Source organism: Puntigrus tetrazona, chromosome 17 (genome assembly GCF_018831695.1).
Source record: "Puntigrus tetrazona isolate hp1 chromosome 17, ASM1883169v1, whole genome shotgun sequence".
Classification (NCBI taxonomy): domain Eukaryota; kingdom Metazoa; phylum Chordata; class Actinopteri; order Cypriniformes; family Cyprinidae; genus Puntigrus; species Puntigrus tetrazona.
In genome coordinates, this window is record NC_056715.1 from 15,078,637 (window position 1) to 15,105,067 (window position 26,431).

At 39.0% G+C, this 26,431-nt stretch overlaps 1 protein-coding gene across 1 annotated transcript; it reads right to left on the bottom strand.

Moving 5' to 3' along the window:
• Nucleotides 1–5,350: 5,350 nt before the first annotated feature.
• crip2 (cysteine-rich protein 2) lies at nucleotides 5,351–21,321 on the bottom strand. The gene is given in 9 exon segments (XM_043263362.1): nucleotides 5,351–6,748; nucleotides 6,970–7,027; nucleotides 7,543–7,637; nucleotides 7,735–7,803; nucleotides 7,987–8,019; nucleotides 8,022–8,120; nucleotides 8,613–8,670; nucleotides 11,927–12,021; nucleotides 21,192–21,321. Coding segments are annotated over 9 exon segments (618 nt in total). The 5' UTR covers nucleotides 21,235–21,321; the 3' UTR covers nucleotides 5,351–6,680.
• Nucleotides 21,322–26,431: the final 5,110 nt, after the last annotated feature.

Here is a 26,431-nt window from a genome sequence, read left to right on the forward strand (position 1 = left end):
CTCGCAGTGCTAAACATCAGTAATGTGTTTTTCCTTAAAGGCTGAAATGACGAATACAAAAAGAGAAGGGGATTTCCCATGATGCACCGAGCTTTCAAATCCTTGTAACACATGTGGCATCAAGGCTGTACTCGCAGATTAAGAAAGAAATTGGACTTATAAAGAAGAAGTGTTTTCAGGCCAATGTGGATGCACATCTGTGTATCGTTACAGGAGGAAAGAAAGGGAAAAATATCGAGCAGTGAAAGAGACTTTGGACTCTTTAATAGGATACAATAAAAGATTGTTTGAGCAGGTCAGTGCTGAAGGCTTCGCAGTGTTTGACAGTGATGAATAGAGATATCGACACTTCATTGATTTCTCAGTCAGAGCCGATGAATGGTTTATTTATTACAGTAGTTTGTTTGGATGCTGGAGAGTTTTCTGTCATGTAAAGTGTTAAATGAAACTCCCCTACTTCATAGGAAGCCGGCCATGTTTTATTAAAAGCAGACATTGCATCCAGCCTATGCTAGTCTTGACATTTAACAATTCAATTTTCTGGGGTAAACACGTGCATTTAGTTAATGTGCCGATCTACAGGAGCCAAACGATGATTTCATTCAGGATAGGGAACATCCGTTTGGCTGTATGCGGTTCGAAAAGTCTAAAAGCACTCTCATAAAGAATAAAACTCATTTTGAGATTTTTTGGGAGCATATAAAAAATTTCAGGGTGTTACAACTGTTGTGATACCATGATGACAAAAAAGAAACTCATTAAAAGAAGAAAATTCAGGTGACACTTTAGATTAGGCAACACTTGCTTATTAATAATTAGTAAGGTAATTTGTTCAGTTTAGGTATTGGGTAGGATTCGGGATGTAGAATAAGGCGTTAATATGTGCTTAATACTAATAAATGGCTAATATTGTAGTTATATGCATGCTAATAGGCAACTATTTAAGAGATATAAAATAAAGTGTAATCAAAACTCTATAATGTGGTGTGATTCCTGCAGATCCTCAGGACTTTGTGTCAAGGTCAGTTCAAGTTGTCAATCAATCAATTAATCACTTTTTATTTATATAGCGCTTTTAACAACACAGATTGAATTAAAGCACTGAAATGTCAATGTAAATGTCATGTGTCATGTGCAATGCTTTGTGGGAGTGGGTGGTCAAAGGTGGTCAATTTGTGCTTCTGTGCTAAAAGCGTCTGATTGGTCCATTTCTCTTCGGGATTATGAGTATTGTAGTTCTTTAATTTGAAAAGAAGACCGTTTTTACATCTCAGAAGCTTTATACTGTATATTACTACATATAAACTGTTAATTAATCTTTCTTCCAGAGCGCTGCAGTAAAACACAGTAGTAGGAATCATATCTTATCATTCCATTCAGTCTGTGAGTCTACTTAAATGCTTTAGCAGGAATCTGTGAAATAATTCAATTCAGTGGAGACGACCTCACTCAACCCTGAGATGACGTAAAAGGTACTTTTGATACTGATTCTGGCCATAGATGTAATTTAGTGACCTAATCAGACATACCACTGTCCCTTTATTTAGGTGAAAGCCATCTGGTGGATGAATCTATGGGCTTTTCTCTGTGTAGGAAAATCCCTGTTACAGAAGTAAGACTAAGCAAACACTAATTCAGAGCACGATGAAAGGCAATATTAAGATTAGGAGAATTAGGTGCAATTTTTTTTTTACTTTTTTTGTGTGTGTTTCCACTCATTTATGCCCAGTGCTGCCCATGCGGCTGGCCTTTATTGCCGGTCAGTGTGATGATGAACTATGTAAACCTACCTGACAATAGCCAAAATATAGCAATAGAAATATAAAGCGTGGCAGACGTTAGCCATCTGGTGGATGAATATCTACTTTTTCCACAAAACTAGGAGAAAACTACAGCATTCTTGGATTAAAGTTAAGCAAAAGTTCATTTAAAGGTTAATCGAAGCAACTCTTGTCAAGTGAGCAGTACTTTTAATAGATATGTTTAAATCGTCCTCTATTTAATCAGAATGTGTCGGCAATTTGTTTTTATTTTTTTACTTCACAGAGGCTGTTTTTCGAGTTTATTTCTAGTCATAGAGTTGAGTGAGTTTAAAGCCTTTGGGAATGGACCGGAAGTGTAACCCGAGTAACCAAATCGCTCCCTCGTGTCAAGTTAGAAGTTAGCAGTAGTAGGATGTTACCAAATTTGGAAGATGAAGAAAATAAATAGGAACGCTCTCGACAGTGTTACATAATCGCTAGAAAGAGACAACATTTTGCAATGTACAAATGAAGTTTCGACAGTAAAAAAGGAGTTTGCTTCAGTGTTTTGAATAGCGCATTGGTTGATAGACCTCTGCCTTAGGGTGATTTTTTTACCACCTTTACATGATGGATGCAATGCGGCGTTACTAGTTCCCAGGGTGTAGGCACAAATCTGTATTGGTTGCTTTACTCCAGTTATGTTGCACGATGATGTCAGGGTGAAACCCCACAGCAACTGACTCTCATGCAGAGACCATGTGTGTACAATTATTAAACTTCCTGTGGTTACATACAGTGGCCCCATAGAGGATCCGGACACATTTAAAATGTATGAATTTAATTGTATTTGATAACTATTTGGCAAACTGGTTGAATATTGAGTGGCATCTGCAAGCAGCAAATTGACCAAACAAGCAAATTCGCTTTTCTGAACATTTAAAGGGCTAGTGCACCCCAAAAGGAAAGTTATGCCATTAATTACTCACCCTCTTGTCATTCCAAACCCGTAAGACCTTCGTTCATCTTCTTAACACAAATTAAGATATTTTTTGATGAAATCAGAGAGCCATCTGGCCCTTCATAGACTGCAACACAGCTGGAATATTCCCAGCTCCAGAAACTTTTTTTGTGCAAAAGAAAACAACATAAATTAATAAAATAACATAATTTACTCAACCATTCGCATAAGCACGCTTTCCTCTAGGCGTTGCGATACTCTCCAAAATGGCGGAAGACGTAACTTGTTTGTATTGAGCAAAAAAAGTAATCTCGTAGCGTAGCGAAATTGTTGAGCCACTGATTTCACAAGGATTGTTTTACCAATGTTTTATTTTTTACTGCGTTTCTGGAACATTTCAGTTGTGTTGTTGTCTATAACGGGTCAGATGGCTCTCTGATTTCATCAAAATATCTTAAATTGGTGTTCCAAAGATGAACAAGGTCTTAGTAATTTGAAACGACATGGGGATAATTAACCAGTAATTAATGACAATAGAAATCATTTTGGGCTGAACTACCCCTTTAAATGTTATATTTTAGCAATTGTAGGTTAGAGAGAATGCTACCAGCCTTGCAACCCCTTCATTATTTTATGTAACTTCTTTTTATCCGTGTTTGACACAGCCTGACGTTTGAGTATATATTTCATAACAACATTTTAACACGCCTACAATATTTCAACTAGATGACAGCATTCAGTGATTATTGTATAAAAGGCGTTTCCGTGAATTTATGTTGCACTTTTATGGGTAATTCATTAGCTTTAAAAGGTGATTCTTTTATGACATTGAATGATGAAGGTGGTGTAATCCGAAGACAAACATGTCAGCGAGAAGATTTAAAAGAGCGTGAATTCGACAGTGACAGCTTTAAACACACCGAATACGAATGTAGAGTTATCACGGCATCATAAATCTTCTATTCCGCGTCTTTGATTTGTTTGCGGAGGACTGTTTGCATTGGACTCGCACACTCACACTATTTTTGTCTCAGAAAATGCTTAGAAAAGAAAACGTGCTCGAAGAGAGATTTGAAACGTGAGAATAGACTTAGATTTGTTGCCATGAAAGACCAGGATCCACTGTGCCTTTCGCACATTGGTGAGGCTGAATTGTGGGTGCCTGAAGAGTCCCATTGCTAACGCATCACAGGACACGTTTCCAGCTGTTTTGAGCGAGCTCTATTGTAAGCATCTGACGAAAAAAACATTAAAGCTCTTCTTTCCGTCGGATGGGAAATATTTAGATCGATGGTATGAGAGTGAGGTCATTGTTTGGGAACACTTTAAGTGGCTTCTCTAACGATGTTTTAATACATATGCCACAGTTCATACAGGTAATACCTGCTAGTACTGTAACACTGCAATATATGTGTTGCTGCAGTGATATACACAATAGGTGTTTTGCATTGGAGCTGTTTATATATGAATCAGGGGTGTCCAGTCCTGCTCTTGAAGGATCAACCAGCTCTAACTCTCATGGCCTGCCTAGATTAGCTGGTTCAGGTGTGATTAAATAAAGTTGGAGCTAAATTCTGCAGGACATTGCCCCTTCAGGAACACGTTTAGACAATCCTGTAAATATTTCAAAAAACCTGGAACACCATCTTGACTAATGACCATTCAGCTGGCAATAGGACTCCTGTCTATCTGGAACTCAAAGTTGAGCGATTTAGCAAAAGGTTCACATCATTTTGTCACAAATTCACCACACTGGCTATGCTTCCATCCACCGATTTTTATGCACAATTTGGGATGTTGCATAAATTCTAAAAATATGCTCAACTACATTTTTCATTTATTTTGAAAACATGTCATAAATCCATTAAAGTGTGATGGAAACTCATTTACAAAATAAATTCCTCATTGTGCAAAAAATGTAGTTTTTGTGCCGTGGGACTAACTGGACCAACCAAATTTGCTGCACTTGAAAACGATTTTATGGCATAAAAAAATAAAAGTTCAATTTGCGACTTGCTAATTTGACAGCACCTTTTCGTATATAAAATATGATACATAAAATGAAAGTAATTTTTGAAAATGAATTTAAAGTGTGCTGCCATTTGCAAGTCGTTTGAAGCCTAGCCTAGTCGCACTTGATTCTGTTTAGGTGCCGAGTGGTAAAAGTATGATAAAAAAGGAAATCTTTATAATGAGTAACATGCTCTATTGATTTTGCTAAGAGCTCGAAGCTCAGATAAATCTAAGCAGGCCTAATTTGACTGAATGTAACCTTAACTGGAGATCAAGAGATGTTTTCTCCAACGCTTTGAGAACTCGCATCACAGGAGTATTCCCAAGACAACCTTTAATTTTAAAATGGAGAAAAACCAATTACTACACAAAAGCGTTTTGTGATCAAAGCACACAAATAGACTCTGTCAGACACTTTATTCCAGGAAATGTTCATTGCTGCTGCTGAGCATAAGTGCATAACATGAAGTTCATGACAACTACATTATTATTTGGAAATAGGAACAATGGCAGCGCACCTAAGGCCATCTGTATCAATCTACCTTAACTCCCTTATAGTTTCCATCTTGTTATAGCACGTTTCAATACGGGAAACAAATTAAGCTGCTTTTAAATAAAAATCCAAGACGAGGGAAAGGTTTTATGTAAACTTTAATATGGGATTAAACACACAGAAGCAGCAGGACTTGACATGCAGACTCTGCATAAGAAAGTTATCAAAAGAACAAAGGCCTGATACAGCAAAAAATATATATATATAACAGTCATAAAGTATGAATGCACATTCAGAGAGAATGCAGTCAAATTCACTACAAACTAAAGAACTAATGGTAGACATAATACTTCAGTTACAACACTTTGTGAAACTGGGGTTCGTTTAAAAGATTCAAAATCACAAACAATACAAAAGCTTGTATCTTTTCTTTAATCCGTCATATAACGGTACTAGATTGGCATCAGAAATATTAGCTGCAGCTACTTGGTCACCAAGCACCAATCACATACACCCCTGTTCCCATCTGTCCCAGTGGACTTCAACTACCTACCCCATAAATCAAGGAGGTATCCAGAAGTGCTCCTGGAGGGCCCGTGCAGATTTTAGCTCCATCCTGTCCCAACACACCAGCCTGGAAGTTTCAAATAATCTGCAAGACCCCGATTAGCTGGTTCAGGTGTACTTAATTAGCGCTGAAGCTAAACTCTGCAGGACAGTGGTCCTCTGGGAGCAGAATCTATCCTCCCTTTTAAAAATAAGAGCTTGGCCGTTTCACTTTACTGTCTGCATACGTCCTGCAGACCTTCTCTTAAAATGTTTCAACGTAAGAATGCTGCCATATGGCCAAAAAGTAAATGTGGGTTTGGGAATATTTTTCTGATTTATGATGATGTGCTCCCGAACGCACCTGCATGAAACCTCTAAGGCGAGATTCATCTCTCCGTCGGCAGGCATTTCAAACAGCCTGGCTCTTCTTCATAAAACAAAACTCCCTCAACGAACTTCTGTTGTTTTTATCTGCTACTAGAACACGCATTACACAAACATCCTACTGTACATGCAGTATTGTGGAAGTAGGGTTCTAAGTTTTTCCTTTGTCGAGGAGCTGCAATACAGCGATTTAGTCATGATACAAACAAAGATACTGTATACAATTAAATAAATTACCTTGACATAAATCATAGGACAAATCAGAAATGACTAACCAGTTCAGATTTTCCACTCGTTGGGGATAATTGCAATTGGCGTAGAGGAGTATCAAATGGGCCAAAAAGAAGAGGCCAAGAGGTCAGTGGTGCAGCTGGAGCTCAAGACATGATTGTAGTACATGGCATCACTTTTCTGAAAAAGGTCCAGGCTGGCACAAGGTTATCCATAATAAGGCAAAAAGTGGGGCATATGTGAAAGTGCGTGAGGTACTGGTAGTGGCTGTTATTATAGTAAAGTTGGGCTTCCCAAGGGTTGAAAATCAAGGCTGGGCCTCTGTGTTGGGCTCCTTGTCATAGATATAGCTGCCAACACCACCAGTGTTTACACCTAGAAATGCAGGAGAGTGGATTAGACCGGGTTAGTAACTAATTTTGACATATCAGGTTTTCAGTATTCTTTATGATACAAAGAAAGCAGAATAATGTATAAAATGTATATTTAAAGGTTCGGTGACTTCACTGAAAAGGAAGAACTGCAGATTTGAAACGAGGACGACGCATTCTTTTCTGAAAATTAAGCAATGGCTCCCTCTAGAGTGAAACTCTCACCTTTTGGGCCGAAGAGGACAGCATAACATGGTTTATGGCAGTAGGGCTGACCATCGTGCTGCAACACACAAAAACACATTTTAGGATAAATCCACGCACTTAAAAATAAAAATGCAGACGTATCAGCACTTCCAGCTGAATGCATTTGAATATTTTCAATACCTTTTCATGTTTGAAGACCTGCACATCAACTAAAAAAAATTGCATTCATGCACATACAGTGCCTATAATAAAAAAATGCTATTTTTTGGCTTCTACAGTGGTAATGTTCTTTTTGTGCAAATTATCACGTTAAGCCATACAGAGTTTTCAGTTTTATTTTGATTAACTGTACTTACTCCCAAAGGAAATGTTCAGAGAAATTTATGAATCATAATTTAGGACTCAATTTCCAGACTTAATTTCCAGCAAATTGATTTATTACCAATTAAAAGTTTTTAATGACCCACAGATGCCCTGCGGTTTATTCAGGATTTCTAATGTCAAAATTCTTTTTGTCTAACTCCTTTTACACGGACAGATTTAATTAAGTTTATATTTGCGCTTCTACTATTGGCAAGTTTTCCCTCTCACCTCTGCGTGACTGCCAGCTGCCAGGGTCTTACTGCATCTCTCACAACGCAGACATGGACGATGCCAGTCCTTCCCCAGTGACGTCACCTTCTCGGCTGCCATAAGTAACAGAACGTGTCATTACGCTACCACCATTTCCTATCATTAAAATCCAAACCACAGTATGAAATGTTAGGACGAAGAGAAGCATACCGAAATAGACCTTCTTGTTGCATCTGGGACACAAGTTGGCTTCCCCAGAGAAGGTGGTGATGCTTCCAGCTGAAATGAGAGATGCATGCACTCCATGATCCAAATAAACACAATTTGTCATATGCATTTAGTACACGATGATTTGTAGCTAAAGGAAGATGCTACAAGCTCTCCATTGTGGCCTTAATTATACACTCAGCCTGTTCTGATCAGAATAAGAGAGTTGCTGCTGATCTCTGCTGCCGTTTGTACCTTTAGATGGTGGTCTTGAAGAGGCGGGACCCATTTCTCCTGAGGTTTGGGTGCAGAGTCGACGGTGGATGCTGGTGGGGAGGGGTTGGCGGGAGCCTCATACACGTATGAGCCTGCACCCCCAATGTTCACACCTACACAGTAAACAAGGTCTCATGAGGATATCCCTCTGCCATGCTCTATTCGTTTTACACAAATGTTTGATATGACTAATTACATTTTAGCTAGTGTATTCTGTATCATGAACCAGCAATACTTTTATCACATCTATCAAATTTCATGTCAACCTCAGCAGATACCGATATATTTTTAATCATGAATACTTAAAAATAAACTATCAGCAATAGTATATCAATGAAAAATAACCTACATTTAATAACATTGAACATTACTGTGAAGTGTTGTCAGGGATTTCTCAAAACAAGAATGTTCCTAATGCCCAGCAGAGGGCACTCTAAAATTACATCACAACAATGACTTGATTTACTCTTGCTATATGCACAAGAGTGCAAAATCTCTTAAGCCACATCAATCACCCCATAACCTAATAGGCTGTATATATGGTAAATGGCCAGAGATTAGAACTTGTAGAGATTAGAAATGCTAAGTGTTTCATTTCATCTCACCTTTTGGCCCAAAGAGGGCAGCATAGCACGGCTTGTGGCAGTATGGTTTCCCATCATGCTGTGAGGATGCAAAACAGAAGAAAAAACATGGTCATTACAGGCTTGTTTTTCATCAATTAAGACTCTATAAGTGAATGAGTGTGCATTTGCTAGTTTAAGTTTGCAATTTAATCTGCTTGTAGACCATCTTAAATGTGTCAATGCCACAGACGGTGGTTATCTTGGCATCCACTCCTGATAACACTTACAAGCAGTCACCAGGACACAGTATATGTTGATGGAAAAGGACAGCCAAAGTGTCCTATGTGTCTTTGTTGTGCCTTGGTTGTGTCTGAATGGAAGGAGGGAACATATTTCAATGGCAGTTGCTCCCAGAGCCCTTTGGTCAGGGCCATGGCGGGAAAAGGTTGCCATGGGAACCGTCAGACGGCAGCTGTGTGACCGTTACAGCTGCGCGGGACAGGATAAAGGAACGGAAGGGGCAGAGAACAGTGGCCTCATGCCAGTACAAAAGTATGCAAGGGGAAAAACTGTAATGAGCCCCACATTCCAACAAAGACTACCAGACACCTTCCCGCCTCAGTTGCAATGACCGGAAAACTTGACGCAAGACGTCAATACTTCTAAAAAAGGCAAAAAAATTACACTTGTTCACTACAGAGGTCTAGTGGTTCTGGTTCAAATCTTAAGGAAAGCAACAGTTGCTAAAATGTGGGCATCTTGAGCGCAATGCAATGTAAATGAAGTCACACTATCAAGACGTTAGCATAAAGTCCGGTCAAATTTGCAGCTTTTCATATAGTCAAGATCTGAAATGCGGGGTAAAGAAAGTCTACTTACTACACTGTAAAAACATTTTGGTACCCCACTGCCTAATTTTTTTGTTTTTGTTGAATCAACTACAGTTTTCAAATTGTCATTACTTAATGTTAAAAAAATTCCAAAAAAAAATTCCAAAAAAAAAAAGAATAATAATTTATGCAACGAGGCAAGTTATTTCAAGGTTGTTTTTTTTTTTTTTTTTTTTTTTTGCTTATAAAGCTTCTCAAAGATTAAGGGTTGTGCTCACATTTGTCATGTTTGGTTCAAAACAAGCTCTGGTGCAACTGTGTTTTTTTTTTGCGGTTCATTTGAGTTAGTACCCTGGTGCGCACCAAACAAACAGACTTAGGCCACTAAAAAGATTGGTCTTAGTCCAATTCCAAACAAACTCTGGTGCAGTTCACATTAAATGTAAATGCAACATGGACCACATGAACCAAATTAAATGAACCAAATGCTGAATGTAATAACAAGATGTGATGCTATGCTTTGACATCACAAAACGAGCTGTGCATCCAAAACAAAATAAGCAAAGGGGTAAATGTGGAGCAATGAGAAGGTAAAGTGCCATTTATGAGCTCTTTATGAGGGGTGAAAATAAAATCTTGTGCATACAACAATGAGCATGCTTGGTCCAGCAGACAGTGCAAACTTAACTTAAACTTAAAGCGGTACCGATTGGTGAATGGATACTTAGATGTCATGCACTAATCAGTCTGCTTTAAGTTGAATTTTCTGGGGTGTTCGGTAAGTTCTATCAAAAAAATATATATGTCATTCAACCAGGTTGTGAATGTCTTTAAGGTATCCTTAGTTTTTCTAAGGATTTTCCAATGTGAATGCTAAGTGGACCCGAACCAAATGTATTGTTGTTGTCCTTTTTTGGTTTCTACCAAACAAACCAAGAGAACCGAACTATAGGTGTGAATGCAACCTAAATGCCTTGAACCTTACAAAAGGTACCAAATCAAATGACTAGTTCTTCAGTGGAACTGCTAACTAAAGCAAGTCTTGACAGTTCGATCACCTAATAGAAACAGAAACCTTTAGTCCTTGAGGGTGAAGATTACTCTGACAGCATTTTAATCACTGGAGGTCGCTAAATCTCTATATTGTTAGTTAGTTTGCTGGCAGGCATTCTTACTTGACTGCAAAATCCAATTGCATTTGGCAGTATATCACGCAAGCTTAACTCTCTGCACTCAATGACCACATCAAGTCACTCATTGGCAAGTGGTTTTCAGTGGTTTTGAAGATTCATGTCACTTCAGCTCACCCACTTCTATGTAATTTTTTTTTGTGGCAAATCGCTGTCAGTTGCCTACCCTTGACTTCTGGAAATTGCCAGTCAAAATCAGATCTTGTTTTTTGGTAAATCTCGACATTTTGAGTGATATGCATCAGACATATGGTGAAAAGTCTGTGGGTGTGATGTCTAAGCCAGACACAAAGCTTAGGCCATCAGCTCCCATTACAGGTCTCACTGGTCACCTCTCACCGGTCATATAGAGCAAAGCACCAGCCCACTCTTTTCCCAGAGCTTCTAACTTATTCTGGTAACTAAATCTAAACTCTCTCCATTCTGCCTCTACTTAACATGGCTATTCCCAGAAACCCTCTCGATTTACCCTGCCAGAATCCACAGAGCACACCAAGGGATTATCATCTTAACCACAGGGCGAGTTCTTGTTCGATCAATGGTCTTGAAGAAAAACGTACATAAATGTATCTGAACTATACCCGATCCTCGTTCTTGTACTGAATGAGACCCAATAGAAACCCACCCGTAGCAACCTGACCTACATCCATATTTAGGCTGATGTGAGCATTGGAGATGTTAATATGCTTACAAAGATTTGTGACTCTCTTCACGGGGTAGAGACGACTCTCAGGTGTTTCCTACTCATACCCTTGTTGAACAAAGGCTAAAGGCAATGTGATGACTGATGATGACGATTCCTCTGGCTTGAAAAACATCACTTCCCTGTTCTTTGCCCTCTACTGCCATTGCAATCTAGACACAGTCATCACTATGTGATGTAATAGGATGCTAGAAAGGTCGTGGAGAATTTCATTTGGCTTGCAGTCATGTACACAGGAACATTGGGGACATACAAAGCTGGCCAGCTAGCTTTCAACAAATCACTGAAGACGAGCATAACGAGATACGATTACTCACAGCTCTCCAAAAAAAGATAAGGAGGGAAAATGCTTGTTGCAACATCCTGTAGGTTTTGAGGCATTCTGTTTGCTTTTGTGCTTTCATAATTGCATCATTTTTACCCCTTAAATTGTGTTTATGTCATGCTTGCTCACCACACACATAATGCCACGTGACAGGCTTCAGTCCTGGTTCTGGACTCTTCAAATAGACCACTGATCCTCTGATTGAAACGCACAGTGTCACAAAGTCAATACTCGGCTGTAGGAGTCTGAGCTTCCCCAGCTAGACTGCAGTGAGGTAGTGAGTGTGTGATCTCTGACTTACTCACCTCAGCATGGCCACCCGCGGTGAGGGTCTTACTGCAGCGCTCACACTTCAAACAGAACTTGTGCCAATCTTTCCCCAATGATGACACTTTCTCAGCTGGGAGATGAGAAAGAGAGAGAAAGATTGATTTTTACCCTTTTTCATAAAACAAATGTAAGTCTATACATGAAAAAACCGCCGCCCCAACACTATAGTACTGTCAGTGCTTACCAAGTTGTTGTGACTGCTAGAGCGCTGATGGATGGTCACTAGGGTATTGAGTCATAACTATTGGATATTTCATCTCACGATTTGAGGTTTAATTCATATCCATAGCACAAATGGTTCAAATTTAGGGTTAGAAGCTTGTTCAAATCTCTGAGTAACTATAACAGCAATACTTGCCATATATATATATATATATATAATTCACACAATTTTTGTGCAACCTCATATATGTGATATCCTAAGACTGAACAGAGTATTTAGGATGATTTGGTTTGGTCTTTATGACTATTACTGCATCTGAACATGCATACTTTCCTATTCTATGGGCAAAAACGTGAATATATGTGAATAAGAGCACTTTTCCCCAATTCACAGTACTCACAAATTAGCAAACAAAAAGTACCCAGACAAACTACTATGTGCTAAGAGATTCTAAAGTTAGCAACCAATGGACAATTTACTACCCCATGAGGGCAAAGAGAACGATTGGCAATGAAAAAAAGTTGATGGTAAGTCCAATGAGAACATATAACGAATCTGCATTCATACTATACACAGTAGGACTCACTTTTTTCAATGGTCTACTCAGAATGTGCGATTTAGGACATATTCAATGTTCTGCCAAAATTCTGATTATAATTTGTAGCGTAGTGACGATGTGCTGCAAGTTTCCCTTTCACTCAAATCTTGATGGATGCAGCCCCTGATCAATTATGAATGTGCTGTGAAAACTTCCTGTCTGAAAATCCAAGATCCTAAAAAAACTAAAATATGTAGTGCATTTCCTCGGGAGGCTAAAGCAAAGAACCTCTCCCTGTCGTGAAGGCATCAGTGAGCGAGAGTCTCCACACAGCATTATTAATGGTGGATTTACATAATTTTCAGATCCAGCAAGCTTCATGTTTTGAGGATGTGTGCCGGTCTGGGCATTTTCATTCTGATAGTCAATATTACATAAAAACAATGATAAGCACTGGCCTCATTGTGAGTGGACGCAGTGGTTCATTCCATGGCTGAAATGACATGAAACACAAGGAAATGCAGTGGCGGGGCTAATTAGAACCGGACAGCTAAATGACGACATAATACAGAGACCACTGCTCCATTTCCCCTCCCGTCCCGTTTCTTAAGGAGGGTCCTGGGAGACTTCCCCAGGCCTATTATTACTCTTTCCATTTATATATCTCTCTCTCTCAAAACAATACATAAAGCAGGACTGCTGGGACAGCTCTCCCCCTTCAGAGGAAACACCTTCGCTTATCAAAACAGGCCATAATCCAATCCGTTTCCTCCTGCTCTCCTCTACTTCCTTGCTTTCCCACCTGGAAAAGTATTGTTTTGGTTCTGTCAGATTTGCAGCCCTCTTAGACCGTCTCTCTCTGGGCTCTAGGGCGGTACAGAAGAGATCAGTTTGTAAATTTTACTGCTTATACTGCTAAAGTGAAGCAAATACTCACACACAGAGGCGTAGCAACAATTTAAAATGTGTGGGCGTGAATGTTTAAAAAGTATGACAATCTTTCGGACAAATCTTTACATTTTCTAAAGAAAATAATAGGGAAACTTGTCTGTGCAATACGCGTCATGACACTGCAAGGGTGCTGTTAGTGGTCGCCAGGCATTGCAGGGCGGTGTAGTTTTAAGTGCATTGCAAAGTGGTAACTGGGGTGTTCTAAATGGTTGTTTACTGGCACAAGTAAAAAGAGTCCAGTCTGAGGGAATTTTTCACAACTTATTTAACATAAGACAAACATCTTTTATCTGTCTAGAAAAGTGCACAACGTGTTTGTATTTTTTGTCCATGAGCCGGGACTCAACCTAAGGAGGCCCAAATTACCACAGCACTGTTGGCAGCAGCCCAGATGCATGATATGAATCATTTATGCAGAGCACATTGATAATACCGGCATCACAGTTTCACATGGAAGTGCAACAATTAAACAATAAGGGGACATAAAACAAACAGTTTCTGCCAATCGCATGTTAAACTTAGTATTTGCATAGTAGTGCATATTTTGGATGAAAACCGCAAGGCTTGTGTACCTAGACCGTGTTTATTGCTTGGCAGTCAATAGGACAGTCAAAAGCTGAATTTCAACCTTTTCACAGGTTTGGAATGGCATGGGGGTAAGTAATTTTAATAGTAAAATTTTTAATTTTGGGGTGGAGTAACCATTTTAAGAAAAAAGAAAAAGGGAAAAGACATTTTATAGTACATAACTATTTCTATTACTAACACAGGCATCATATCCAAACGAATTCTAAGCTCACACTAGAGAGCTGCAGAAATCCAGACAGTATAAATCACTGGTTTTCCAGCAGGAGGCTAATCCAAGATAAGTGAGATTTCACAGTCAATGGCCCAACTGGGTATAAAGAGAGAGAGTATCTCTGCAGGGAGGATGCCAATGCCAATGACTACTATAGAACGGTAAGTGTGCGTACGTGGTGGTTGATGAAGTGCAGATGAACAGAGTTGCCATTAAAAGGGCTTCTGTTGTTGTACAAGTGGTTGCTGGGGAGCAGTTTCAGTTATTGGTGTAGTTTTGCGTGGGCGGAGGGAATCGCTAATCGCTCATCAAGCTGAATAGACCCCTGGACGACCTCCAATCACACTCTAACACACATTCTTTTACTACGGCCAAAGGAAATCAGTGTCTTGGGTGGTATATTTACAAGAAGCTTTGTCCAAAACTGCAAGCTTGGTTTCTGCTTTCCAATAGAAACGGTGCGACTGTAGTGATATCCTAACAGCACTGTCATCTCGTTCATCCCTAAGGGAATCCATTCGACCAGAGAGGGCTTCATTAAAGAGTCAGGTTACCTTGGATGCGAGGCGTAGATGCATGAGAGCCGTAATGGATGGTTGTGTAAGACTATACGAGAGGTTGCAGTACCTCCCAATGTCCGGCTCTAATGAGCACACGCTGTGCAATATGTACACCTGATCGCTGATAAGCTTCTTAGTGCTTTGTTTTGAGCTGCAGAGGTAATCTCTTTAGTCCTGCTGGTACTGTCTGTAGAGGTAACATCTCCCTTCAGCCATTAGATCTTGTGTTTTCCCTCAGTTTACTCCACAATTAAATCAGACGATAACACCTCAAACACCAGGTCAACTGATCCGTGAACAACACCGAGGTTTGTTTAATGTGTTTTGGCTGGCGCGCAAAGGGAGGGCAAATGAAACTCTCAGCACCTTCATACGAATGAGCTTGTGCCATCTCAGCAGAACAGATGCAGGTTTGGATGTGGGCTAATGGAGCTGCACTGTGCAGTCAGCTCTCATTTCGAAAGCTAATCTGTCACAACAACAGCTCTCACTACCAAACAAGAGTCATATGAGATTTAATGAAGTCAACATTACCAAGGAGATTTATCAACCTGATATTACGTGAATAAGTCTCTCTGTAAACATGCCACGCTCAATATCCCAGGGTTGTTCCAGAACAGAAGAGGCTTTCAAAGAGTCTTAAAAACAAAATCAAGCCGTGAGAGCAAGAGATGCGTTAACACGGTTTAAATCATACTTATTAATTTTGTCTGGGCACAACAGATGCATCTCTGCAACATGGGGACACTGGATTTCTCATTGTTCAAGTTGTTTTCTCTAGAAAGGGAGGGGTATTATTTTTGAAAACACTGTATAATTGACCCTTCCCTTCCTCGTAACCAAGGGGGAAGCTTCAACCTCTTGGTTACTACTGATAATTCAGACAAGCTTTACGGAACATCCCTATTGCAAGATAGCAACAGTAAGATAAACTGTAAAAATATATAATCTTTGGCTACATTACTTCATTATTATATGGGCAGTTGTGGTATAAGAGTTAGACTTTGACACTGATAACCAGAAGGTCGCAGGTTCGATTCTTAGTGCTGGCAGGAAATGTAGATGTGGACAGTGAATGAACACTGCTCTCTTTTACCCACAGGTTATCTCCAGTTGCTCCCTGGGCTTTCCAGGTTATAGTTAGCCCTTTGTTACTGATAGGGAAGTTCACAGGAAGTGATAGGAGAGCACAGGGGAAAGGAACCGGGGAAAGATTGAATGCAGGGACTTGAACAACAGTGGCCTTGGTATAAAAACAGCTTGCTATGTTTCTTGATATCATATTATTTACTTAATGTAATAAAAAACGCTCTGGTTTCCAGTGCAAAGAGACTGAATAGACCAACCTTTGTATGCATAATATATAAAACTAGAAATTGTGTATTTAGAAAGTAAATGGGCTCATTTTTCATCTGATCCTTAGTGCTGCACTAACGAGATAAAGAAACTGATAAGAAAGGTCTGTAATATGCTGACCCTGACTGATAATCACAAATAAACAGCGCTAGGCCTCAATAACATTTACACAGCTGAACACCCTACGGGCTCCACAGCAAGAATGCACTCCATCATCCTCAGCAGAGACTTTGTGTGTTAAAACTGATTTTTAGAAAACTTAAAACCCAAAAAGTATAAACACACAAGTACTCACTGGTTGGCACTGGCTTGACATTAACCCTGTACATGGTTTAAAGAAAAGTCCCTAACAGAACAGGACTCAAAAGATGGGCAAAATGACATGTGTTATATATCCGTCCACTCAATGTGGTCGCGCACATGGAAATCAATTTGAAAGGCAGGGACAGATTTGCTTCCACTTCAGCAGCCGTTAATGTGGACCCATCTGTTGAGAGCACTACTATTATACTGTACTCTATCCTGACTGTGTCCCCTCGTACTGCAAAAGCAACACGCACGCCATCTGGGTCCAACATGGTGCTTCGTTTCGAGTCACTGATTACAGCCTGACCCGCTAGCCTTGCACCTGAGGGCCTTCAGGCCTCGGCCAAACATGTACGATCACACACAGAGATAAAACGAGGTAAACTGTAGCTCGAATGTACACAAAATCATTACATGCCCTTCCTGGCTCCAATAAGCAGCGAGATGATTGCTGTGGTTAGTTCCCATGATCCTCAGCTTTTCCAGCTATAAATAGCACACATGCTCTGCTCTCAGATCATGTTCTGTAGCTCTGTTTAATGACCCTACTCTTCTACGATGGCAAACAGTGCCTTTCTTTCAGACCCTGCTCATAGCCATCAACTCCTGAGTGGCGGTTCCTTCTCCAAACAAATCTCAAATAGGCGTCTGATTGTGAGCTTGGTTTTCCAATTTGCAGTGGCTTGTGAATTTCCTTACAGTAGTGCGGAAAGGCCGGGTGTGGTTTGGGCCCTCGCTGCACAGATGTGGCCCTGCTGACGCAAGGCACGGCAAGATGTCTGTCTCGTCAGTTTCCTCATGATATAAATTAGGCAAGCTCGTGATATTCAGTTGTCTGGCTTGAATGAGAGCTACATGTGCCTGTGTGCTACTGCAGAGCCCATGGCTGTCAGTACAAATCAATGCTGCCTCGTGGAGCTTGGACTCAATCAGCTTCCCTGCAGTAAGAATCTGTACTGGTCCTCACATTTCAGTGGTTGGGTGAATATCGTGAAGTCTATTATGAGCAGGCTGGATCGCACGGCATTACAATGTACTGTAACACTTTCCTGGCAATTAAGCAATTTTGTTTTCCAATTGTAATTATAGTAATTTCTCAAAGTATATTTATTACTGTAATATAAAAAGGTTTTAATGTAAAATAATAAATCTAGAATTAATGTACCCTAATTTTCAGTATAGATTACATTAAAAAATTATGCCAATTTAATTTTATTTTAATTGTAAAAATGTATATAACATTCATTTTTACTGTAATATTTATTATTTTCAAAAATTATACTGCATTTGTGTATTTATATATACTTATTTATTGTTTATTTAAAAACAACAACAACAAAACAACAACTATATATGCAATTACTCATTTGACAGCACTATTAAATAGATTCTAATACATTCATGGACTGATTTAACATTATAGAGAGGGGGAAAAAAAATACACTAAATTGTCCTTGATGTGTCTTCAGGTAGAGGAAATTTATGGAGACAAATTATGCAGGCCTTCGGGTAGGTCGAATTAGAATAACGTCAGTTTAAAGGCTATAAAACAAGTAATTACATGATGGCTTAGGTCTTTTTTCCTGCTAACCTTGCAACAAGCGAGGAAAAAAAACAAACATCTTGTAACTATGGTCGAGGTTCATGCCTGGCAGGAATCCTGACAGACAAGGCCCCAGTTCTGACTCCCAGGATTATGCAACGCCCCTAAACAGTAGACAAAAATACAAGAAGTGGCATTATATAACTGATTCTGCACATTAAAACAGCTTGTGAGGCAGCCATGTGGAAAACATGGGCTTTTAATGGGTGTAAGCTGTAAAAGTAAATCTGAGAGATGCGAGAGGGACAGAGAGAGAAAAAAGAAAAAGCCCCCTTAAACCAACGGTTTGCCTTCCTGTGTCTGAAACCAAAAGATGACATAACTGACATGCCCTCTCACATTTCGACGTGACTGGCATCTAAGAAAGAAAGCATTCCTAACTGCTATTCAAGAATGTGGACAGGCCTTGAAGAGAGAGCAGCAAAAAGGAGAAGTCAAAGAAGCAGATTGTCTTTCATCAGTGAGATATGATACAATACAAGCAAGGTCTGTCTGCCATTAATAGGGACAGGTTTGCTATCATATACATTTTTAATATTAGCTTACTTCCTATGCTGCCTTTGTTTTTAAGCGTACAGGAATTGCTTCCAAAGTTTACGACGATAATGATGATAATATTTTTAGCATACAAACACTCAAATTCATATTGCCCAACCATTTTGAATTGAAGTTTCAATGTTAGAAATGAAGCTTTTGCTCTTGTGTAAGAAAGCCACAGCATCTGCTAACAGCTGTTCAATAAATGAATAAAAGGTTCAACCAAATGTTTGAAAAGTTTCCACTCAATACAGTGGCTTACCACTTAGGTTTGAAACAGGATATTGACAGAAAGGAATTTACAGGAACACATGCACTAACTCCCACAAACTCAGTTTGGAAATACCATCTGGAACAGCTGGGTTTTTTTTTATTAATATATATATATAAACTAGGAATGTGCATTCATATTAATAGATAAATAAAAAAATAACTAAATAATACATTATTATTATTATATTATTATTTAATACATTATTGCTGGTTTCTGCTCATTCATGCCTAGACTGTGGATCTGAAAGCAGCATTCACCATCAACCTCAAATATTCCACTTGGTGACATTTCCATATTCAGAGGAAACACACGTTGAGGACCAAAAGAGGAGAGCCGCACCCGCGCTCTTCCACAGCTGCATGGAATGCGTCTTGGCTTCAACGCGAGTCTAATAAAAGCACAGTCACCCGCATCCATCTCGACCAACTCCCTCCTGACACAAACCGAGGTCTTGGGTGAAACCCTGAATTCTCCTTTCTTCCGCCCTCTGGCATCACAGACCGTCAGTGACGTTGGAAACGTGTCCGATTCCTCCCTTGCGCCCAATGAATTATAACATTTGTATGTTTTAAAGCCAAAAATGCTATTTCTGATGCCATATGAACGATTTAGCCAATTAATACGCCTGTGAACTAAATGGAAAAATTAATACATCTAGTCGTCCCACGTGAAATCTGGATCCTGAAGCATAACCAGCTGAAAAACAGTCAAGCTAGAGAATTTTCTGCCCACCTACTGTAGACACACAGCCGTGAAAAGAGCTGCACTTGCTTTTATATAACGGCACCTCGCTCGCTACATCGATTTAAAACCACCCGACAGCTTTATTGGTCGTGTGTTATGGCTGTTCGGTTGACGCACAAATTAATACAACATAAATAAGAGCTGAATAATCATCTCAGTTTCCACCACAGAGGCTCTGATGCGCTGATGAATAACCTTATAAATATGAGAGCAGGGATGATAAGGTCAAGTGGCAGAGAGGCTATTCAACTGTTTAATGGATTGAGGGGTATATATATATTGAGCAGACATCAATGCTTTGACCTAGAATTGATATAGAAATAAAAAGAAGAGGTCCTCCGCTATGCTCTTTAAGCTCCAAAACATCCACACCAAGTGCAATAACAAGTTGTATTATTTAAGACAACATCCAAGCCTATAAAAGCAAAGCAAAGCAGAGAAAGGTAATTGTAAGATGTAGACTTTTAGACTTAACTGTTTATTATTAATGTTACAGAAGGAGGCAATAAACTTGTCTGAATATAAACTAGCTGTCACTGCACTCAGTACACAGTCGGAGAGTAAAAAGTTGACGTTCTTATTTCTATATGGCACTTAAAATAAATGCAGGGTAGGGCAAATAAAATGGCTTTCCTCTTTTTCTAAAGTAGCAGGGACTGCATTTGATACGCTTCATCACATACAGCCATGAAAATATTTTAACCCCCGTGATTTGGGATATTGTGCCACATTTTACACAAACATCTGTGTCAAAATGAAATCTACGAAACTAATGAATAATCAACCTATTTTAATAAATAAATGAAAACAAAATTTAAATAAATAATGAAAAATTAAGCATGGCTTTGCAACAATGAACTGATATCAGTTCATGACTTATGCTTTTAATTGTTGGATACAGTCCAGAAGTTCGTGACCTGAAATGAACAGGTCAAAATGATCAGCTATGGAGACATAAACATCTGATTCGTCTACAACTAGTTATTTTTCATACCAAGTTTTTGCGACCATTTTTGTGACAAATCATCCAGAAACATGTCTAATAAAGTTTAAAACCCGCACCGAGTTTGTCCCTCTAAGCTAAAAGTCGTGGAAATCCCACATTCATGGAGTGCACCGCATCTTTTAGTTAGCCATTTGAAGAAATTATTTTGCGGGGTTTTGCAATATTTAAGTGCACTGGAAAGTATAGGTGGCTTCCTAAAGCGGTGGAGTGAGTGATTCTCCGCAGACAAACTGATTGCACAACCTATCGCAAACTCTGAGATGTTTAAATCAGTTTTATCAACACCTGTGTAAACAACCCATCGCACCTACACAGAGGAATTCATTCATCGTATCAAAATATAACGGTGAATGCGTCTTACACACAGGTTCCGAATCAAACCAAAACGTAAACACAAACTTACCAAAATATACAGTCTTTTCGCATTTGGGACACTTTGAAGCCATCGTCTCTCGCACTAGATTCTCTCACCCGGGAGTCAGGTTTGTCTTCCACGCGCGCAAGTCGACCAATGGCTTGAGAGCGGGAGAGCGTCTCCTGAAAGAGCCGCTCTGTATTTGCATAGCCCCGCCCTCTCTCGCAGGTCTCTTTGAGCGCTTCCTCTTTTCGCTTCTCTCGTTGGTCAGGCGAACTGTCGGTCATCAAGTGGGCGGGGTCGCGTGCTTCCGGCGGCGGGGGCTTCTGTCTGCTGCTGGCTCTTCCTTTTAACATCCTTCAGCGAAAGGCTTCCAACAAAGGTTCCTTTCACTTCTCATGAATAGGGATTCTTCAGCACTTGCCAGACCGTTACTAGTGGAAATCAGAAGGAGAAAGACATTGGCAAGTCTCAGCCATGCCCACAACACTTCTCTTTTTGTTTGGGGTTGAGGTCACTGCATGGCAGTGTTACGTTTTTGACTAGTTTGTCGCTTACATCACTCTTCCACACACCCAAAACTGTCTGTCACCCAAGTCTTTTTTTAACCCTTTTACGGGCTTTTGCCCCGACCGCGTGTCCACGTCATTTCTCTCTCAAAAAGATCAGTCAGGAGAGCAAATGTCCACCTTTTCCTGACTCTACACTCCTTTGACAGCCACGCGCAACCGAGTCCTGTTGTCTTCTATAAGTCTCCAAATTGCTTAGTCAACTAGTCAAACAGAACCCTGACTAGTACGTTTGCGAAAGTGTCTCTTGACACCTTAGTGAATACTGACTCTCGCTCGGCCCGTGGCTGGATTGCAGCGTCGAGTTTATTCGAGTTGGTTTGTGTGTCAGTGTTACAGCGGCAGTAAGTTCGCTGTATTAGCACATTTGCACAGCTGCGGCGAGGGATTTGCTGTGTTGGCTTGGCCGGGATGAAACCTTAATGCTTGTTGGGAAGTAATGTTTTTAAATTATTAGTAGGTGGGAAATGACAGCAATTATGGCATTTTTAAACTTTAATGCGTGTGTATATAATTAGGTCCATATCTGGACACAGACTGACTCAGTGTGCCACTGTTATAGAATTAAGATCAAACTGAATTTGAAGTGCAGATTTTAAACTTTATACATAAAAAATATACATACTTATCATTTTTATGCACAGTCCCTATTTTCAGGGCCTCAAATATTCAGTTGTTGTTTGTATGTTTATGGGTCTTTCTGCCTTTAGTTTCGAGTGAAATGCATGCTCAGTGAGATCAGGAGATCGACTTGGCCATTTGCAGAATATTCCACTTTTTCACCTTTAAAAACTCATCGTCCATTTGGACCGTGAGGCGCTGTCCAGGCAACTTTGCTGCATTTGACTGAACCCAGACAGACATTATATCCCTAGAATTTATAGTAATAGTAGTCTCTTTATGTGCAGTTTTACTTCGAGTCCCGAGTTCGAATCCCGGTTTTCCCGATACATACCCCCTCTCTCTCTCTTATTTTGCGTCCTGTCTGAAAGTACAATGTTTCTTAAGGACCAAATCAGCGTATTGGATCATATGACAACAAAAAACGGAGTAATAGCTCTTGAAAATTCAGCTTTGCAATCGCAGAAATGAATACTATACTATACTACTATTTTTACTGTATTTTTGGTCGCACAACTGCAGCCTTGGTTTAAAAATATTACCCACCCCAAACTTCTGAAAGTGAGTGCTAAAAATTTTCAAATTCCTTTCACCTCAATCCAGTGCAAGCCCATTGGGACAAGTGGTGAACAGGTGCCTCCATAAATACCCATTCTTCCATTCACACCCGTTTCCCGCGGGATGGATTCAGAGGCACATGTTTCCCCAAAGCAAGTGTGCAGCCTTCAGTACATACTCCACCCAAACACCCACTCCACCCTCCAAACACACCCAAAACCAGCCCGACTCTGCACACACGTGCTGTCGTGATTCATGTGGGAACGTCTGCTTTATTAAAAAATAATAGCAGTAGCAGATTTTCGAGACAAAATCTAGGTGCGGTGAAGCATTTAGACTCTTAATTATGAGATTAGCATGTTTTCTTTTCAAAGTAATAAAATAAAATTAGATTTATTACGACACTGCAGCTGTTAATAGCGGCTATGTGGTTGTTGTTAACTAAAACGTTTGAGTTTATTCAAAATAAACCTGAATTCACACAAAATATTAATATTACGCGAAAAACATATAAACAATTTTTAATATGCTCAATGAACTGATATAACAATGACAAAATTACTTAATTGAGAAATTAAAACTATTCTAAATATTAATATATTAAATGTTTCCATGTTTCCACAAAAAGAAATGAGTAGCACAACTTTTTCAAACATTGATAATATTCAGAAATGTTTCTCGCTCACCAAATCAGCATATTATGATTTCTGAAGGATCATGTGACACTACAAAACGGAGTAACGGCAGCTAAAAAATAATTTTGCCACTTTGCCATTTTCACTTTTTTCACTACAGTAATTTAAATTTCTGAATATTTAAGTTTATAATTAAAAAAAACATTTACACTTTACAGTATCTTTACAATTTTGCCATCAAAAGGTAAAACAGTCCTGGTTTGCAATTCAATGTAGTTAATAAAACCTGAGGACAAGTGTTACTGATTCCTATAACCTGCTAAAAATTCACATTAAACCTCCAAATGCTGTTTTCTGGTGTTATGTGGTTTAAGCCGGTCTCTTTTTCCACAGCTCAAACTAAAAAAGTGTCCCAACTCTCCAAAAACCAGTCAGCTGGCCAGCCTAAGCTGGTTTAAGATCATTTTCTTTTTCATAGCCTTTGCTCCTTATTCTGCTACCACACAAATACCGCTAATAAAAGAATTACATTTGAAACAGCAGAAATTAAATGTATTCCAAGGGTAATGCCAAGAGCTGCAGAAGTGTACGCAGTCATGTAGCTATTATAGCATATGCAAATGTCAATGAGGATCCAGATGTACTGAAGCAGAACTCGTCTATTATTGTACTGAAGTGGTTCTGGATATTATTAACTGCAAGAGACTGAAGGACAGCGGTTGGTATCAGACCTCTTAAGGGTGTCTCCAGTCTGGGAAACAACAGCAGGTGTCTGTGGTGACCGATAAGGCAGACAAGGCACAGACTCTACGTTATCTCTAATTAGTCTCCAGCGACTCGAGTAAACTTCACTATCAGACATTTGCAGGTCAGAAGCAGGAGCTGAAGAAAAGCTCTGAGTGACCTCAATGTGCATAAACGGCTTCACAAAAGACCTTCGCAAAGGCCTTAGTCATGCTTCGAGTTTCTGAAAATGGATGCGGAGGAATGTCAAAAGCCATCCCTCGGTATTCGTCTTGATCCTCTGCCCAAGATAACAGTGAGTGACCTCGTCTCTGAGACTGTAGTGATGGGAAGATGTACTCGGCTTTCCAGCAGTCCTCCTCTGGGAGCTTCCACTTCTCTGGAATATCTTTGTTTTATCTAATCAGAGCAACTTTATTCAGCCGGTTCGCTTACACATTGCTCATGTCTTCGTCGAATCATTGTTTGTCTAAGTTTAAACGGAAAATGAGTTCTTCGGGTCCCTTGAACGGGTGACGTAACCGCAAGAAGTCAACAGGAGAAGAGGAAACATCACATGGGTTTTAAGCTTGTTTTGATGGTCGAAAGTGCTTTCTTGTGCTTGGCGGGAAAATACAAGTCGTTAATCTGCTGATTACATAAGGAGGGAAGTTTTGGAGGATGTTTTGGTTATAATGGTTTGGTTTGAAGGCAAGTAAAAACGGTGTTGCACAAAAAGTGCACAGAGGTACATATTTTTTGAGCCCAGGTTCGGCGGTCCCTATTCATCTGTAACCAGTGCATGAAAGCGCTGTGTGTCTATTACTAGAGTTATTTTTATACTCATATATCCTGTATATATAAATAACCTTTTGAAGTGAAAAAAAATGAATAAATTATAATAACCTAAAATAAACAACAGCAACAACAATAGTAATTTAAATATAAAATTTCTTTAAAAATTAAAAAATAAAGCATGTTACCTATGATTGGTCTGCATCTATATGGTGCTGTTGTGAACCATTGAGCTTTCATAATGTGAATTGTTTTATAAATGTAACTAAACTAAACTAAATTAATAGAAAATAAAATAAAATAAATTATTAGAAATATTAATAATTTTTTATAGTTAATTATTTCACTTTAATGCCAATAAATAGTTTCATATATATATATATATATATATATATATATATATATATATATATATATATATATATATATATAATTGAATTTAATAATATATAAGTCTAAATGCTAAAAGTAAATTTCAGATGGTACTTGTGTTTATGTTTATATATAAAATATATTTATATAATATAAAAACTAATAATGTTTTATTATTATGTAAACATTTTTTAAATATATACTGTATATTTGCATATTTATATATACATAATAAATAAACATAGTACACGCACACACACACACACATATTATGTAAAAAAAAACTTTTAAGGATGCAATTAATCATTTGACAATTAATCACAGATTTTAATCAATGACTTTTAACCAAAGCATTCAATTGTATCTCTATCAAAATAAAATGCCTAAAATGACATCTTGGGAAACTCATTCTAGCGGCTACTAGTTCTCATTTTGCCTTTTTCCTAGTCAGACGCTGTCTAAACGCTTACTGCAGATATAGCTAAGAATAATATTGCTTTTTACAGTTGATACAGCCTTTCTTAGATATGAGATCACTTCCACAATGTTTCAAACTGAACCTGTCCAGAGACAAACAGTCAAAGCAGCATGTGAACCACACAAGAATCCCAAAACATGACACACTCGAACCAAACAGAGCAATAACAGAGCCCTGGCACGGGACAAACACTTCAGGTCTGGGTCAAAAAAGTGCATCACAGTTCACATCTCAACACAGAAAAAGAGGATAAACAGACATTCATTGTAAAAATAAATAGCAGTTTTACAGTTTTTGCTTTATGTGAAAGCAGTTTAATGCTCTAAAAATACACTAAACCAAAAAATAAAATTGAAGTATAAAAAAGATTTTATACTTTACAATACAGTATCTGAGATATAAAGTCATTTTTATTTTATGTATTAATTTGCTTTACTCTCGACGCGAAAACATGTCTTCCGTAGGTAGTACACGCCGGGATACATATCTTCTGTATAAATGTCCGTGAACTAAATAAAGCAAGCCATTTTCCCTGCA